The following is a 14,687-nucleotide window of genomic DNA, read 5'->3' on the forward strand; positions in this document are numbered from 1 at the left end:
ACAAAAAAAAACTTCCCAGAGAAAGCTATTGTTTGTATAAGAACTAAAAATGTACAGTAGATACACATACTTTGTTAGATGGTATAAATTCTTTAACAGTTACTTCTGATAGTATTTTCTGAATAGCTTCTTCCGATAAGTCCTGTTTAAAAACAAAAAGACAACAAATTGTCTTTAATAATGTAACAAAAACATCAGCTTAAACTTTTCTGTTGAAATCTGACTTCCCATCATATTCAGATACATTAAAGCTTAATTGGAAAAAATATACCAAAAGAATAAAACGTATATTCTGCAATTAAGTTCTATATAGATTTCAATGTAACTGATGAACAGGCTGTAACACTCACAAACATCCACATAATTAAAAACAAATTCTAACATTCACAATTTATACTTATCACAAGACTCAAACATCCACTGCTAAGAATGAAATTCATGATAGATATATCAATCTCTTGACCTGTAGGTAAATTCAGACAGGAATTCTTAATGTAGTGGAAGAGTTTTTGGTTTCTTTTGAAACTGTAAAATGTCTTTCCCTGCTAAAGATCCTTAGACCCGATTATGGAACAAGCCTTATATTGGTATCTCACTCAGTTCTAGGGAAGATATAACCAGCTAGCATTGTGACTGACACCGCTAGAATTTTCTAATAGCTGTACAAGTTGGGCAGCATCTGCAGCTCCATAGGATGATGTCACCCAGATGCAAGAAAAAGCAAAGATACTTATCTGTAGCAGGTATTCTCCGAGGGCAGCAAGCTTTATATTCTCACAAGTGGGCGCCGCTGAACTGTGTCGTCCGGTTCGGAATTTACCAAAGTTAAATGTGATGTTCTGTTTAAATGAGAAAAAATTGGTGAGATAACCAATCTCTGAAAGCCTTTAGAGAGTTCCAGATCACCAGAAGCTCCAGGCAATTGATCTGAAGATTTGTTTACTGGGAGGACCAAGCTCCTGAGTGTGAAGCCCATCTACGCAAGCTCCCCATCCCAGGAGAGATGCATAAATTGTAAGCACTTTTTGTGGCTGAGGAATTTGAAATGGAAGTCCCAGCATCAAAATGGATTGAATGGTCCACCACTGAAGAGAGCATACAAGCTCTGGCGACACTTGGATGACATCTTCTAGACTCCCCATGGCTTGATACCAATGAGAAGCTAGAGTCCATTGAGCTGATCTCATGTGAAGACGCGTCATGGGTGTAACGTACACTGTGGAAGCCATGTGGCCCAACAATCTCAACATCTGCTGAGCTGTGACCTGCTGCGATGTCCGAACCGTGGACGCGACGGACAGAAGAATGTTAGTACGTGTGTCCAGAAGATAAGCCCGAACAGTCCGTGTATCGCACACAGCTCCTATGAACTCCAATTGTTAAACAGGACGGAGATGGGACTTGGGTAGTTTATTACGAACCCTAGTAGCTCTAGCACCTGAATAATCCTCCGCATGGACTCTCGAGCACCTTTCTCTGAGGTGCTCCTCACCAGCCAATCATTGAGATAAGTGAACACATGCACTCCCAGTCTGCGTAGCAACGTTGCAACTACCGATAGACATTTGGTAAACATCCTGGGAGCTGACACGAGGTACTAAAAATGATGTGTTTTCAGCCAAATCAAAGATACTTCCTGTGAGCTGGAAGTATCGGGATGTGTGTATATGCATCCTTTAAGTCCAGAGAGCATAGCCAATTGTTTTCCTAAATCACGGGAAGAAGGGTGACCCTGGAAACCATCCTGAACTTTTCTCGGACTAGGAATTTGTTCAGGGCCCTTAGGTCTAGGATGAGACACATCTCCCCTGTCTTTTTCTGCACAAGAATGTACCTGGAATAGAATCCCTGCCCTTCTTCCCCTGGTGGAACGAGTTCAACCGCATGGGCCTTTAGAAGGGCGGAGAGTTCCTCTGCAAGTACATGCTTGTGCTGAGAGCTGAATGAATGAGCTCTCGGTGGGTTTGAAGGGTTTGGATATCAAATTGAGAGTGTATCCTAACCGGAAAATTTGAAGAAGCCACTGGTCGGAGGTTAAGAGAGACCACCTTTGGTGAAAAAATATTAACCTTCCCCCAACCGGCAAGTCGTCCGGCACAGACACTTTTATGGTGGCTATGCTCTGCTGGAGCCAGTCAAAAGCATGTCCCTTGCTTTTGCTGGGGAGCAGCAGGGGCCTTAGGCGCACGCTATTGATGGAAACGAGCACACTGGGGTTGAGCCTGAGAAGGCTGGCAAGCCGCAGAAGCGTATCTACGCCTAGAATAGGAATAGGACTTCGTGACTTACCAAAAAACCTCCTGGATGAGGAGGTGCACGCAGAAGACGCCCGGCGGGAGAGAGAAGACGTAGCATCAGTGTGCTTTTTGATCTGGTCAACCAGTTAATGAATCTTCTCTCCGAAAAGATTATCTCCCCGGCAAGGGGCATTCGCCATTCTCTGCTGGACCAAATGGTCAGAAACACGCAGCCATAAGAGTCTGTGTATTGCTATACCTTGAGCAGAGATTCTGGATGACACGTCGAAAGTGTCGTAAGTGCCCCTATTTAAACAACTGGTGAAAGGGATTAGCCTGCTCCGGAAGGAGCGTGTCGACCAAACTAGACAGCTGCCTCACCGAGTTCTGCAAGTAGATGCTCGTGAAGAGCCAGTAAGAATGAATACAGGCGATGAGCATAGTGGCCTGATACATTTTCCTCCCCAAAGAGCTAAGGCATAGTCCCTAGTACTCTTGGCTCTCTTGAGAGCAGCTTCCACCACCATGGAGTTGTGGGGTAACTGAGATCTCACCAACTCAGGTTCCCCGTGGATCCAGTACTGAGTATCAATTTGGGGAGGGGACCACAGGGACAGAGGGGACGCCCAGTTCCACACAAGGACTGCCTTGAGTACCTTGTGTAGAGGAGCCATCACTGCCTCCTTAGGTGGAGAGGTAATCCAGGACCTTGAGCATCTTAGCCCTGGGCTCATCCTCCACGCCTACGGGGAATGGAATGGCCTCAGCCATTTCCAGTACAAAAGATGTAAAGGAGAGGCTCTCCGGGGGGGGGGGGGGGGGGGGAACAGTCTCAGAAGGGATCCCATAGGCTCATCGGAGAAATACCTGGGATCCTCCTCTGATTCCCATGAGCGTTCCTCCTCGGTATCAGACAACACCTTCCTCAGGGATTGTTGAGACTGGGCCCGCCTCGACGTTAAGGACCCGTGGTCTAGATAAAGGTGTCGAGGAGTTGGTTCCCACCTTGACTCCAGTGAAGCTTCTTCCACTGATGTCGGAGAACCGACCTGGGTGGCAGTCGACACTGGGGCCGGAGGCCACACCGCGGGCCAGATGGGTCTGTAGCTGAAGGCATGGTAGGCACAGGCACCCCCGATGCCGATGTAGCTCAATGCAGCAAGCCTTCCAAAAGCTCTGGAAGTAAGGCCTGGATGCGCTCGTCGAGAGCCGCCATTGGTAAAGGCTGTGGGGTTGGTTGGAGATCAGGTTGCAGAAGCACCTGGGGCAAGGGAGCAGGATCTCGGCTGCTGGGAGACACACACGTTGGCATCTCTTGAATGGAGGGGGCATCTCTTAAATGGAGGGGGAGCGATCCTCTCGGCTCCAAAGGACACAATTTGCTGGGCTGTGATTGGGCCCAAGGCACTGAATACACCAAGAATGTGTATCAGTACCCGAGATGGTCTGTTTACACCAAGTACAATGTTTGAAGCCAGTGGAAGTCTTCGATGACATGGAAGGGAAAATGGCTTTGGCTAATTAAAGACTAGATTGTGCCTAAGAAAAAGAAAGGCACAAAAAAAAGAGGGAAAGCCCGACCAAGCAGGCCTAAGTGTGGCCTGTTACGAAAAATAAAGAAAATTTAAACTCGGGCCAAAGACTAAAACAATAAGGGGTTTTTGTTTTGTTTTTTTAAATAATAAAAGAAATGAAGAAAAACTCTCACACGAAAACAGTGAATAAGGCGATAAAAGGAGCAACGGAGAAACCCTGCTGGTCCTGACGTGGAGAAAAGGTAAAATTATGTATCATACCTGATAATTTTCTTTCCATTAATCATAGCTGATCAATCCATAGACTGGTGGGTTGTGTCCATCTACCAGCAGGTGGAGATAGAGAGCAATCCTTTTGCCTCCCTATATGTGGTCATGTGCTGCCGGAAACTCCTCAGTATGTCGATATCAAAGCTCCATCCGCAGGACTCAGCACTTAGAGAATTACACCCACAAAGGGACACTCTGCCCAGCTCACCACCGCCGAAACGGGGGAGGGGAATTAACCTAGCTCATCCCCACACAAGTGGGGGAGGGGAATCCGTCCAGCTCATCCCCGCGGAGCGGGGTAGGGACACCACACCCGCCGATGCGGGGGGATCTGGCTTATCCTGCAACCGCAACCGCGGGAGGAGCTGACTGACCCTAACACCGCCTAAGCGGGAGGGGTACAAAGCTGCCCTACAGCCGCACGAAGCGGGAGGGAGTGCCGGCAGAATTTAAATCTCAATCCAGCCCCGTAAAACGGAGGGGAGAGGAATGCAGCAGCTCACTGTAACACAAACTCGTCTCAACTCTTGAAGAATCCAAGTGAAAAAAATAACTTGAACACGAAGTCTTCCTGAACAGGAACTGAAGACTAAACTTGAATCTGAAATGCAACCAGAATATAAACAGTACAGATATCTGGGAGGGACTATGGATTGATCAGCTATGATTAATGGAAAGAAAATTATCAGGTATGATACATAATTTTACCTTCCATATCATCAAGCTGATCAATCCATAGACTGGTGGGATGTACCGAAGCAGTACTCACCCAGGGCGGGACATAGAAATCCCTGACCGCAACACTGAAGCTCCAAACAGGGCCTCCGCCCGAGCAGCCACAGTCAAGCGGTAATGCTTGGAGAATGTATGGGCCGAAGCCCAAGTTGCCGCCTTGCATATCTCTTCCAAGGAGACGGAACCGGCCTCTGCCATCGAGGCCGCCTGAGCTCTTGTGGAGTGAGCCTTCAGCTGGATAGGCGGCACCTTCCCCGCGGCCACATAAGCCGCTGCAATGGCTTCCTTGACCCATCTTGCCACTGTAGGCTTAGCAGCCTGTAGGCCCCTACGAGGACCTGCAAACAGGACAAACAGATGATCCGATTTCCGGAAATCATTGGTCACTTCCAAGTATCTGATGATGACTCGTCTCACATCCAGACATTTGAGAGCAGAGTATTCCTCTGGGTAGTCCTCCCTACGAAAGGAAGGGAGACAGAGCTGCTGATTCACATGGAAGCGAGAAACAATCTTGGGTAGGAAGGAAGGCACTGTGCGAATAGTCACTCCTGCCTCAGTGAACTGCAGAAAAGGCTCTCGACATGAGAGCGCCTGGAGCTCGGAAACTCTTCTGGCTGAAGTGATAGCCACCAAAAAGACTGCTTTCAACGTCAGGTCTTTCAGAGATGCCCTCGACAAGGGTTCAAAAGGCGGCTTCTGCAATGCTCTTAGCACCAGATTGAGATTCCATGCAGGCACCACAGAGTGCAGAGGAGGGCGCAGGTGATTAACTCCCTTGAGAAAGCGCACCACATCTGGCTGTGAAGCCAGGGAAACACCCTTCAGGCGGCCCCTGAAGCAAGTCAGAGCCGCTACCTGGACTTTAAGGGAACTGAGCGACAGGCCTTTCTCCAGACCTTCTTGCAGGAACGCCAACACTGAAGAAATTGGAGCAGTGAAGGGAGAAAGGGAGCCTGCTTCACACCACGCTGCAAAGGTACGCCAAACCCTGGCGTAAGCAGTAGAAGTAGAGCGCTTCCTCGCTCTCAGCATAGTGACGATGACCTTGTCTGAGAAGCCCTTCTTTCTCAGACGCTGCCGCTCAATAGCCAGGCCGTAAGACCAAAGGGGGAGGGATCCTCCATCACCACGGGACCCTGATGTAACAGGCCCTGCTCCACAGGCAGTCGCAGAGGATCGTCGACTGAGAGCCTGATCAAGTCCGCATACCAGGGACGTCTGGGCCAGTCCGGACCCACCAGGATTATCCGGCCCGGATGCTTTGCCACCCGGTCTAGCACCCTGCCCAACATGGGCCAGGGCGGGAACACATAGAGAAGCTCTTGTGTCGGCCACTGTTGGAGAAGAGCATCTACTCCCAGGGATCGAGGGTCCCGTCCTCTGCTGAAAAAGCGCGGCACTTGGCAATTGGCCGATGACGCCATCAGATCTAGGCTCGGCTGGCCCCAGCGCTTCGTGATGTCCAAGAACGCCTGAGCAGATAGCTGCCACTCTCCGGGCTCCAAGGTATGGCGACTGAGAAAGTCCGCCTTGACATTCATGACTCCGGCAATGTGGGCCGCTGACAGCTGTTCCAGGTTCGCTTCCGCCCACTGGCATAGATTCTTGGCTAGAGGGGCGCTCTTGGTACCTCCCTGGCGGTTGACATAAGCCACAGCAGTGGCATTGTCCGACAGGACCCGTACTGGCTTCAACGCCAGTACCGGGATGAACTCCAAAAGCGCCAACCGAATGGCTCTGAGTTCCAGGAGGTTGATAGACCACTTTGCCTCTGCAGGAGACCAGAGCCCCTGCGCTGTCCTTCCCAAGCAGCGGGCTCCCCAGCCCGACAAAGAGGCGTCCGTCGTGACGACAATCCACTCTGGGGTCACCAGAGGCATTCCTGCAGACAACTTGTCTGTCTGCAGCCACCAGCTCAGCGCCTTGCTAACTGCTGGGTCCAAGGGAAGGCGCACAGCATAATCCTCCGACATCGGAGTCCAGCGCTGCAACAGAGAGTGTTGTAGTGGTCTCATATGAGCCCTGGCCCAGGGCACTACTTCCATCGTGGCCGTCATAGAGCCCAACAGCTGCACATAGTCCCAAGCCCGAAGAGGAGAGGCTACTCGGAACTGGTCCACCTGAGCCTGAAGTTTGACAATCCGATTGTCTGGCAGGAACACTCTGCCCACTTGGGTGTCGAATCGAACTCCCAGATACTCCAGGGACTGAGTCGGGTGCAGCTGGCTCTTCTCCCAGTTGATGATCCACCCCAGGGAGCTCAAAAGAGCAACCACCCGGTTCACAGCTTTGCCGCACTCTGCAGAAGAGGGGGCTCGGATCAACCAGTCGTCCAGATAAGGATGGACTTGTACTCCTTCCTTTCGCAGGAAGGCCGCGATGACCACCATTACTTTGGAAAAGGTCCGCGGAGCAGTAGCCAACCCGAAAGGGAGGGCTCTGAACTGGAAGTGTCGTCCCAGGACTGCAAAACGCAGGAAGCGTTGATGAGGAGGCCAGATGGGAATATGCAGGTACGCTTCCTTGATGTCCAAGGAAGCCAAGAACTCTCCTGCCTTCACTGCCGCTATAACAGAGCGGAGAGTCTCCATGCGAAAGTGCCGCACTTTCAAGGCCCGATTTACCCCTTTGAGGTCGAGGATAGGCCGGACAGAACCTCCTTTCTTTGGTACCACAAAGTAAATGGAGTAACGTCCCTTGCCAATCTGATTTTCTGGCACCGGAACGACCGCACCCAGGTGGATCAGGTTGTCCAAGGTCTGCTGCACTGCCACAGCTTGACCGGAGACTTGCAGGGAGAGAGTACAAACCCGTCTCTTAAGGGTCGGCAGAACTCTAGCTTGTAGCCGTCTCTGATGACTTCCAGCACCCAAGCGTCTGAAGTTATTGTGGTCCACTCGCCCAGAAACGAGGACAGCCGTCCTCCAATCTGCACTGGGGCGTGGACCAAGGCCCCGTCATTGGGTACAAGACCCTGGGGGAGGACCGGAGGGAGCACCTCCGGGACGGCGGTCTCTGCGAAAGGAATGCTGCTTGGGGGAGAAGTTCCTCTTGAAGGAAGAGGGGGCAGAGGAGCCCGACCTGCCCGGGCGGTACCGACGGGCTTCCTGAAACCGTCCTCTGGAGGTACCGGAACGAGTACTAGCCCGAGCCCTGACCTCTGGTAACTTCTTGCCCTTAGACGTGCCGAGATCGGTCACGATTTTGTCCAGCTCGACCCCAAAGAGCAGCTTGCCTTTAAAAGGCAATCTAGCCAGGCGGGATTTAGAGGCGTGGTCAGCAGACCAATGTTTCAGCCAAAGCCACCGCCGCGCAGAGACTGTCTGAGCCATGCCTTTAGCTGAGGCTCTCAAGACATCATACAGCAAGTCTGCCAAATAGGCTAAGCCCGATTCCAGGGCCGGCCAATCAGCCCTCAAGGAATGATCCGAGGGGGAAGCCCGCTGCACCATAGTCAGGCACGCCCTGGCCACATAGGAACCGCAAACCGAGGCCTGCAAACTTAAAGCAGTCGCCTCAAAGGACGACCTTAAGGCCGCCTCCAATCTTCTGTCTTGGGCGTCCTTTAGGGCCGTGCCACCTTCCACCGGCAAAGCCGTTTTCTTACCACAGTGATTAAAGAATCCATGGTAGGCCACAGATAGGCCTCACGTTCACTTTCAGGCAAAGGATAGAGGCGGGACATAGCCCTAGCCACTTTGAGGCTCGCTTCCGGGACATCCCATTGAGCCGAAATTAAGGTGTGCATGGCATCATGCACGTGGAAGGTTCTAGGCGGGCGTTTCGTCCCCAGCATAATGGCAGAGCCAACAGGGGCTGAGGGAGAGACGTCCTCCGGAGAGGAAATCTTCAAAATGCCCATGGCCTGCACTAACAGGTTGGGCAAATCCTCTGAGCTAAAAAGCCGCGCTGCAGAGGGGTCATCCGCTCCAACCGAGCGGGGATCCGTCTCCTCCAAGGAATCCGCAAAGGACCGTTGGGAGAACTCAGATATGCTGCCCTCATCTACATCGGAGGAGACAAGGTCCTCCAAGGCCTGGGAATCAACCCGAGGGCGTTTGCCTCCGGGGACCTCAACCTCTTTACCAAACGAGGGAGCAGGGGCAGCGTTTTGCATAAGGAAGGCCTGATGCAGCAGCAAAACAAACTCGGGGGAGAAACCCCCCAGACCGTGCACTTCCGCAGCCTGGGCTACAGCCCTAGACGCACCCTCAACCGGCGCTCGCAAGAGCGGGGGAGAGACATGCTGCGCATCCAAAATGGCGTCCGGCGTGACACTCCGCGAAGGAGCCGCGCGGGAAAAACGGCGCTTAACTTTAGCCGCTTTGGTGCCGTCGCCCAAATTAAGGGCGTCCATGGCATTAATGTCTCCCTCAAGGGCGGCCCACGAAGAAGCCGTCCGAGCCGCGTGGCCGGCCAAGATGGCGGAGGCGAGCAGCGGGGGATGGGCGTTTATGGCGGGAAAAACCGCCACGCCGGAGGAAGGACCGAGACACTCATCGGTCACGAAACTGTCACCCAACAAGGGCGAATCAGACTTTAAGACCCCCGCATCCCCTCTAGAAGCGCCTAAGCGATCCGGGGAGCGACTCTTTGCGCCCTCGCCCTCCGACGCCATATGCCACGTGGAGATCAATCGGGGAACCCCCTGCCCGCTATAAAAAGGTAAAAATTACCTGCTTTCCGCTCCGAGCTGTAACGACCTGGTGTCCCAGTGAGCAGCTGCAATAAACGTTTAAATAAACGTCGAAATAAACGCCTTTAAGGACGTTCAAAGTTTTTTGTTTTTTTTTTTTAACGGAGCCAGCGGGAGGGGGGAGAAAAGGAGGGACCTGGCGCCACCAGGTTTGCACTTGCTCAAGAAGAGCCCTCAACCCCAGGCACTCAACAAAACCTAAAAATTAGGCTTGGAGGCCTAGCCAGAGCTGCTGCTGTGTGTGACCACCACCTGCTGAGATAGAGAACATACTGGGGAGTTTCCGGCAGCACATGACCACATATAGGGAGGCAAAAGGATTGCTCTCTATCTCCACCTGCTGGTAGATGGACACAACCCACCAGTCTATGGATTGATCAGCTTGATGATATGGAAACAGAGGTTGTGCGACAGGCAGGAAGGCACTCTGCAAAACGTGCTTCAGAAGGTTCTAGCAACTTTTTTCCTATTTATTATGCCGGTTCCTGTGCCGACGCAGATCGTCGACCCACTTGTGAGTATAATACAGCCTGCTTGTCCTCTGAGAATAAAAGTTATCCACTAAGTAAAGATAGAGAGGAAGTTGGAATTGAAAGATGACCCCCCCCCCCCCAGTCAACATTTTTATCATGATTTAAAACAAGACAGTGATCAGTAAGCCATTGCGCTATAGAGTCTGAATAGCGTTGAGGGAGTGTAAGGTCAGGGTTGTCAGGCTCTGTGTGGTAAAAAAAATGTCATTCAAATAGAAATGGAAAGAAGTTGAAAATCCTTGTATTATGCTAGCTAAAGGGCTTTAAAAGATATTAATCAGTATAGGAAAAAGAACTGACCCTCATCGCGATTTTTTTAGCTGAAAGAGCAGAAGATGTGACAACTCAAAATGTCCTATCAGTTAAAGAGTGAAACCAATCTAATACAGTGCCTGTTAGTTCCAGGGACCAAAGATGGCTCAGCAGGATGGAGTGATAATAAGGCTTGAATTGCTCTGGCTAGAATAAAGAGGACGTTGTTTTAAAAACAAATCTTGGTTAATTTTAAATATGTTTTCTACAATACTGTACATACACTTCCTAAAGTCTGATTTGTCTTGTATGTATATCTTCACTAAATTGTAAGCACAAGCACCAGTATTGTTTAAGTATAGGGAAAAAAAAAATAAAGGTAATCAATCCCCTTGGGCTCATTTTCAAAGCACTTAGCCTTACAAAGCTCCATAGGGTACTATGCAACTTTGTAAGTCTAAGTGATTTGAAAATATGCCTCCCTATATCAAGTCACAAAAGACTTAGGAGGCTGCCATTTGTGTAACAGTTTCCTGACTATTAGCAGTGGTTTGCCATTGCTTTCCTCAGTCATATTTACCCTTTCCCCCAGCAAAGCCTGGGAACTCCTTTTAGAGGCTGACTGAATTTCGGTGTCGAAACTGGCCCAACATTCTTTTGCTGCCCAGTTTTGGATGAAACTGTGTATTTTTGGTGGAAGCCAAAATTTTGTGCTATGTCCTGTTTGTCCCCTCCCTATCCCTCCCCTCTGAACAGGAATTGCCTCTTAACCCCTTGGACCTATCTTACAATCCCTGGCATTTTAGTAGCACTATACAAGTAAGTAGAAGCAGTAGTGCTGGTCTAAGGGTGTAGTCAGGGCAGAAGTGATCCCCAGTTGCTCCTGCCCATGATGGCTCTGTTCTCAAAATGGCAGCCATGTCCTCTAGTAGCAATCTTGCGAGACTGCGGAAAAATGTCATGGCAGCCATTTTGAGAGTAGAGCTGACATGGGCAAGAGTGCTAGACCACCAGGGACTGTAAGGTAGTGGGGGAGGGGGGCGGCTACTCTGCATTCTTTTTATTTTTTGTGTAATGTCATTACAAGTAATGCAGTTATGATCTTGCACAGTAGTTTATATGATAGAGTGCTCCAAATAAATGCTTTTGATACAAAAGTTTAGCAGAAATTTAAGTCTGTAAATTTGGGATAATAACCTCCTTAGGAATTAGCCTCTGTAATGGAGATATGACATCAGCTGCCACTCCGAGTCAGCCATTGTAAAAGTACTGTTGTGACTTCTATTTTCAGTTTTCATTAGCTGAGGTCCATGTGTGTGGAGGCTATTTTGTTTGGAGGTTTAGGTATTTCATTATAAAAAAAAAAATAATAATAAAAAAATATCTATCTATTCTGGCTTGGATACTATTTGGGTGATTCTAAGAATTTCCAGGCTCTGTTGGGTATGATGAAGATGCAACATTTTAAACAAACTGTAAAAAAGGAACATGCAGTGATTGTTTTAAAGCACAAGTACTGATCAGCTTATAGTGTTAATAGGGAAATAATATTACAATGAAATTAAGTTTATATATTAGAAAATAATTTGAGAAATGTAGTGCTCTTGATTGTAATTTTTTAGAGCATACAGTCCTCGCATTCAGTAACATTTATTCTGGCTTGTGCATCAGGCAGGTATAATGTCCACTGTGTAGACCAGAGTCTGGACTCCTTTACCCTTTTTTAGTAAGAATCTGCATCATGCTTGTCCTTAATCAGTTTTATAACTGAATACAAAACGTGAAACATCAGAATTCTATTTTCTCTTTTTAATTGTGCATAGTTTGGATAGGTATAAAAAGCTGGCAATCATAATTTTTTTTTTTAAATACGTTCATACAAAGTACCTATATCAGAGGATATTTAACTACATCAGCATTAACTTGAGAACCTAAACATGCCAGACTTGAGACATCCTTGTTAAAACGGCTCTCCTAGTTGTCAGCCTGTGCTTGCCGTTCCTGGGATTGGAGGGTAATTCTCCTGTGGGATTAGAAGAGGACTGCAGACTGCAAGTTCTGACCATCACTAGTGGGCTTCATTGGTTCACGTTCACACAACCAAACTTTAGTTTTCTGTTTCGGTCGAAGTCAGGTGCTAAGTTTTGGCTGAAAGTGTTTGACAGTTTTGGTAGCATTTTTGGTTGGCTTCTAATTCATTTACTAACCAAAAGTGGAGGAATGGCTGAGTTGGCTAGAGGCTGGCTACCTGAAGAAATCCAAGTGCAGGTTCTCAACTCAGGTTATGGATACAGCAGACAAGCAACCTATCAATTGCAGCATAAGGCCTCAATTTATATCTAGTACTACTATGGAAATAATAGTAGTAACAAGAATAAGCAGATTAATAATGGTTAAGGAGCATTCAAACACCTCAAACACAAACACTGCATCAGGAATTAGACAAGCACCTTAACAGGAGAATCTTAATAACTTTGATGTCAAACCATCAAAAATGTTTAGCTAGTGCTGTTGCTTTATTATTTACTGGAGAGAGCTGTTCACATGATCTGTGTACATTTTACCTAGATCTGTGCTGAGCTTCCAACCTACTCAACTCATTCTCCTTTGGCTGGTAAAGTCATCTTTCATGCTGAAAAAGTGACCACAACCATCTGTGGTGAAAATGTACATATCATAGTTACCTAAGCCTCTAGCTTAATCTTGAAATAAAATGCCTGCTTCTGCAACAATCACAGAGTTGATATGGGAATTTACATGGATTAAGTGGAATACAATTTTGTAATTAATAAATATGAAGAAAAAGGGTAAAACTCCCAAAGAGAAACACTTCTCTCTCTTTCTGGCCTTTATGTACTACTACTACTCTATTGTACAGTCTCCAGCTGAAACAATTTCAAGAGAAAATTAAACCAAATAAAGTCATGATGCTGAAATTTGAGCTGCTAAGGTACCATCTGATTAGCCACTGGTATCTTGACAAAGGCACTTTTGAGGAGTGATAAGAGAAAGCGAAGTTAATCACCTGTAGCAGATGTTATCCAAAGACAGCAATACAAATATTCTCACATTTGGGTGATGTCATCTGACGATGCCCTGACACGGATGCTACCTAGTGTTCAAGAAAATTCTCAAAGCCTTTGGCAGCGCTGGACCATGCATGCATAGGTTCCTTCCTGCCCAATGTCAGCGTGCAGGGCCAGCAGTATAATAAATTAAAAAGCCAAAGGAAACCAGGCAATCTTGGGGAGGTGGGATGGAATGTGAGAATATATGTCCTCAGAGAACACCTGCTACAGGTAACTAACTTTGCCTTCTCTGAGGACAAGCAGGACACGATCTTCTCACATTTAGGAATCCCTAACTACAAGGATCACTAAAAACCACCACCAAAGGACAATAGGTAAGACCAACAATAAATCAATTCATCTAGAAATTATATAAAATGCTGTTGTCAGGGTGCAGCTTGGAACAGAATAAAAATGGGCCTAGGAGGGTGGAATTGGATTTTAGACACCAAATAAATTCTGCAGAACTGTCTGACTGAACAGACTGTCACGTCGGGAGTCCTTCTCAATATAGTATTGAGATGTGAATGTGTGAATTGAAGACCATGTTATAGCCTTCCAAATCTCCTCAATGGAGGTTTATCTCAAGTGGGCTACCAACACAGCCATGGCTCTGACATTGTGAGCCATGAAATGACCCTTCAGGGACAGCCCAGCCTGGGCGTAAGTGAAGGAGATGCAATCTGTTAGCCAACTGGATAAAGTGCATTTACTGATGGCTGCCCCCATCTTGTTTGGGTCAAAAGTAACAAAAAGCTGTGTGGATTCTCTATGGGCTTTAATCCACTCCAGATAGAAGGTTAAAGTTCTCTTGCATTCCAGGGTGTGCAAGGCGCTTTCGCCAAGATGGGCATGAGGTCTTGGGAAAAATGCTGGCAGAACAACTGACTGATTAAAGTGGAACTCTGACACCATCTTTGAAAGGAACTTGGGATGCGTGCAGAGAACCACTCTATTATGATGGAATCTTGTTTAAGATGGATTAGCTACAAGGGCCTGAAGCTCACTGACTTAGCATGCTGAAGTGACTGTCACTAGAAATAGAACCTTCCAGGTCAAAAACTTCAGATGACAAGTGTTGAGCGGCTCAAAAGTAACTTTTATTAGCTAGGTGAGGACTATGTTGAAATCCCATGACACCATGGGAGGTCTGATAGGGAGCTTAATCAAAAGCAAACATCTCATGAATTGAATTAACAGATGTACAGAATAGGCTTACCCTCAACGTGGCAATGGTAAGCACCAATTGCACTGAGGTGAACCCTTATAGAGTTGGTTTTGAGACCAGACATAGATAAGTGTATAAGGTATTCAAGCAGTTTTTGTGTAGGGAAGGAAAAAAGATCTAGGACCCTGCC

At 48.0% G+C, this 14,687-nt stretch overlaps 1 protein-coding gene across 2 annotated transcripts in view; it reads right to left on the reverse strand.

Annotated features, from left to right (window-relative positions):
- UBA6 (ubiquitin like modifier activating enzyme 6) overlaps window positions 1–14,687 on the reverse strand; it is a 262,135-nt gene that overhangs the window by 41,957 nt on the left and 205,491 nt on the right. For both annotated transcript variants that reach the window (XM_030190526.1, XM_030190525.1), the window contains one exon: window positions 71–142. In XM_030190526.1, coding sequence (XP_030046386.1) covers window positions 71–142 — 72 coding nt within the window. The remainder of the gene's footprint in view (window positions 1–70; window positions 143–14,687) is intronic.

The sequence above is a fragment of the Microcaecilia unicolor genome, chromosome 2 (assembly GCF_901765095.1).
Source record: "Microcaecilia unicolor chromosome 2, aMicUni1.1, whole genome shotgun sequence".
In the NCBI taxonomy this organism is placed as follows: domain Eukaryota; kingdom Metazoa; phylum Chordata; class Amphibia; order Gymnophiona; family Siphonopidae; genus Microcaecilia; species Microcaecilia unicolor.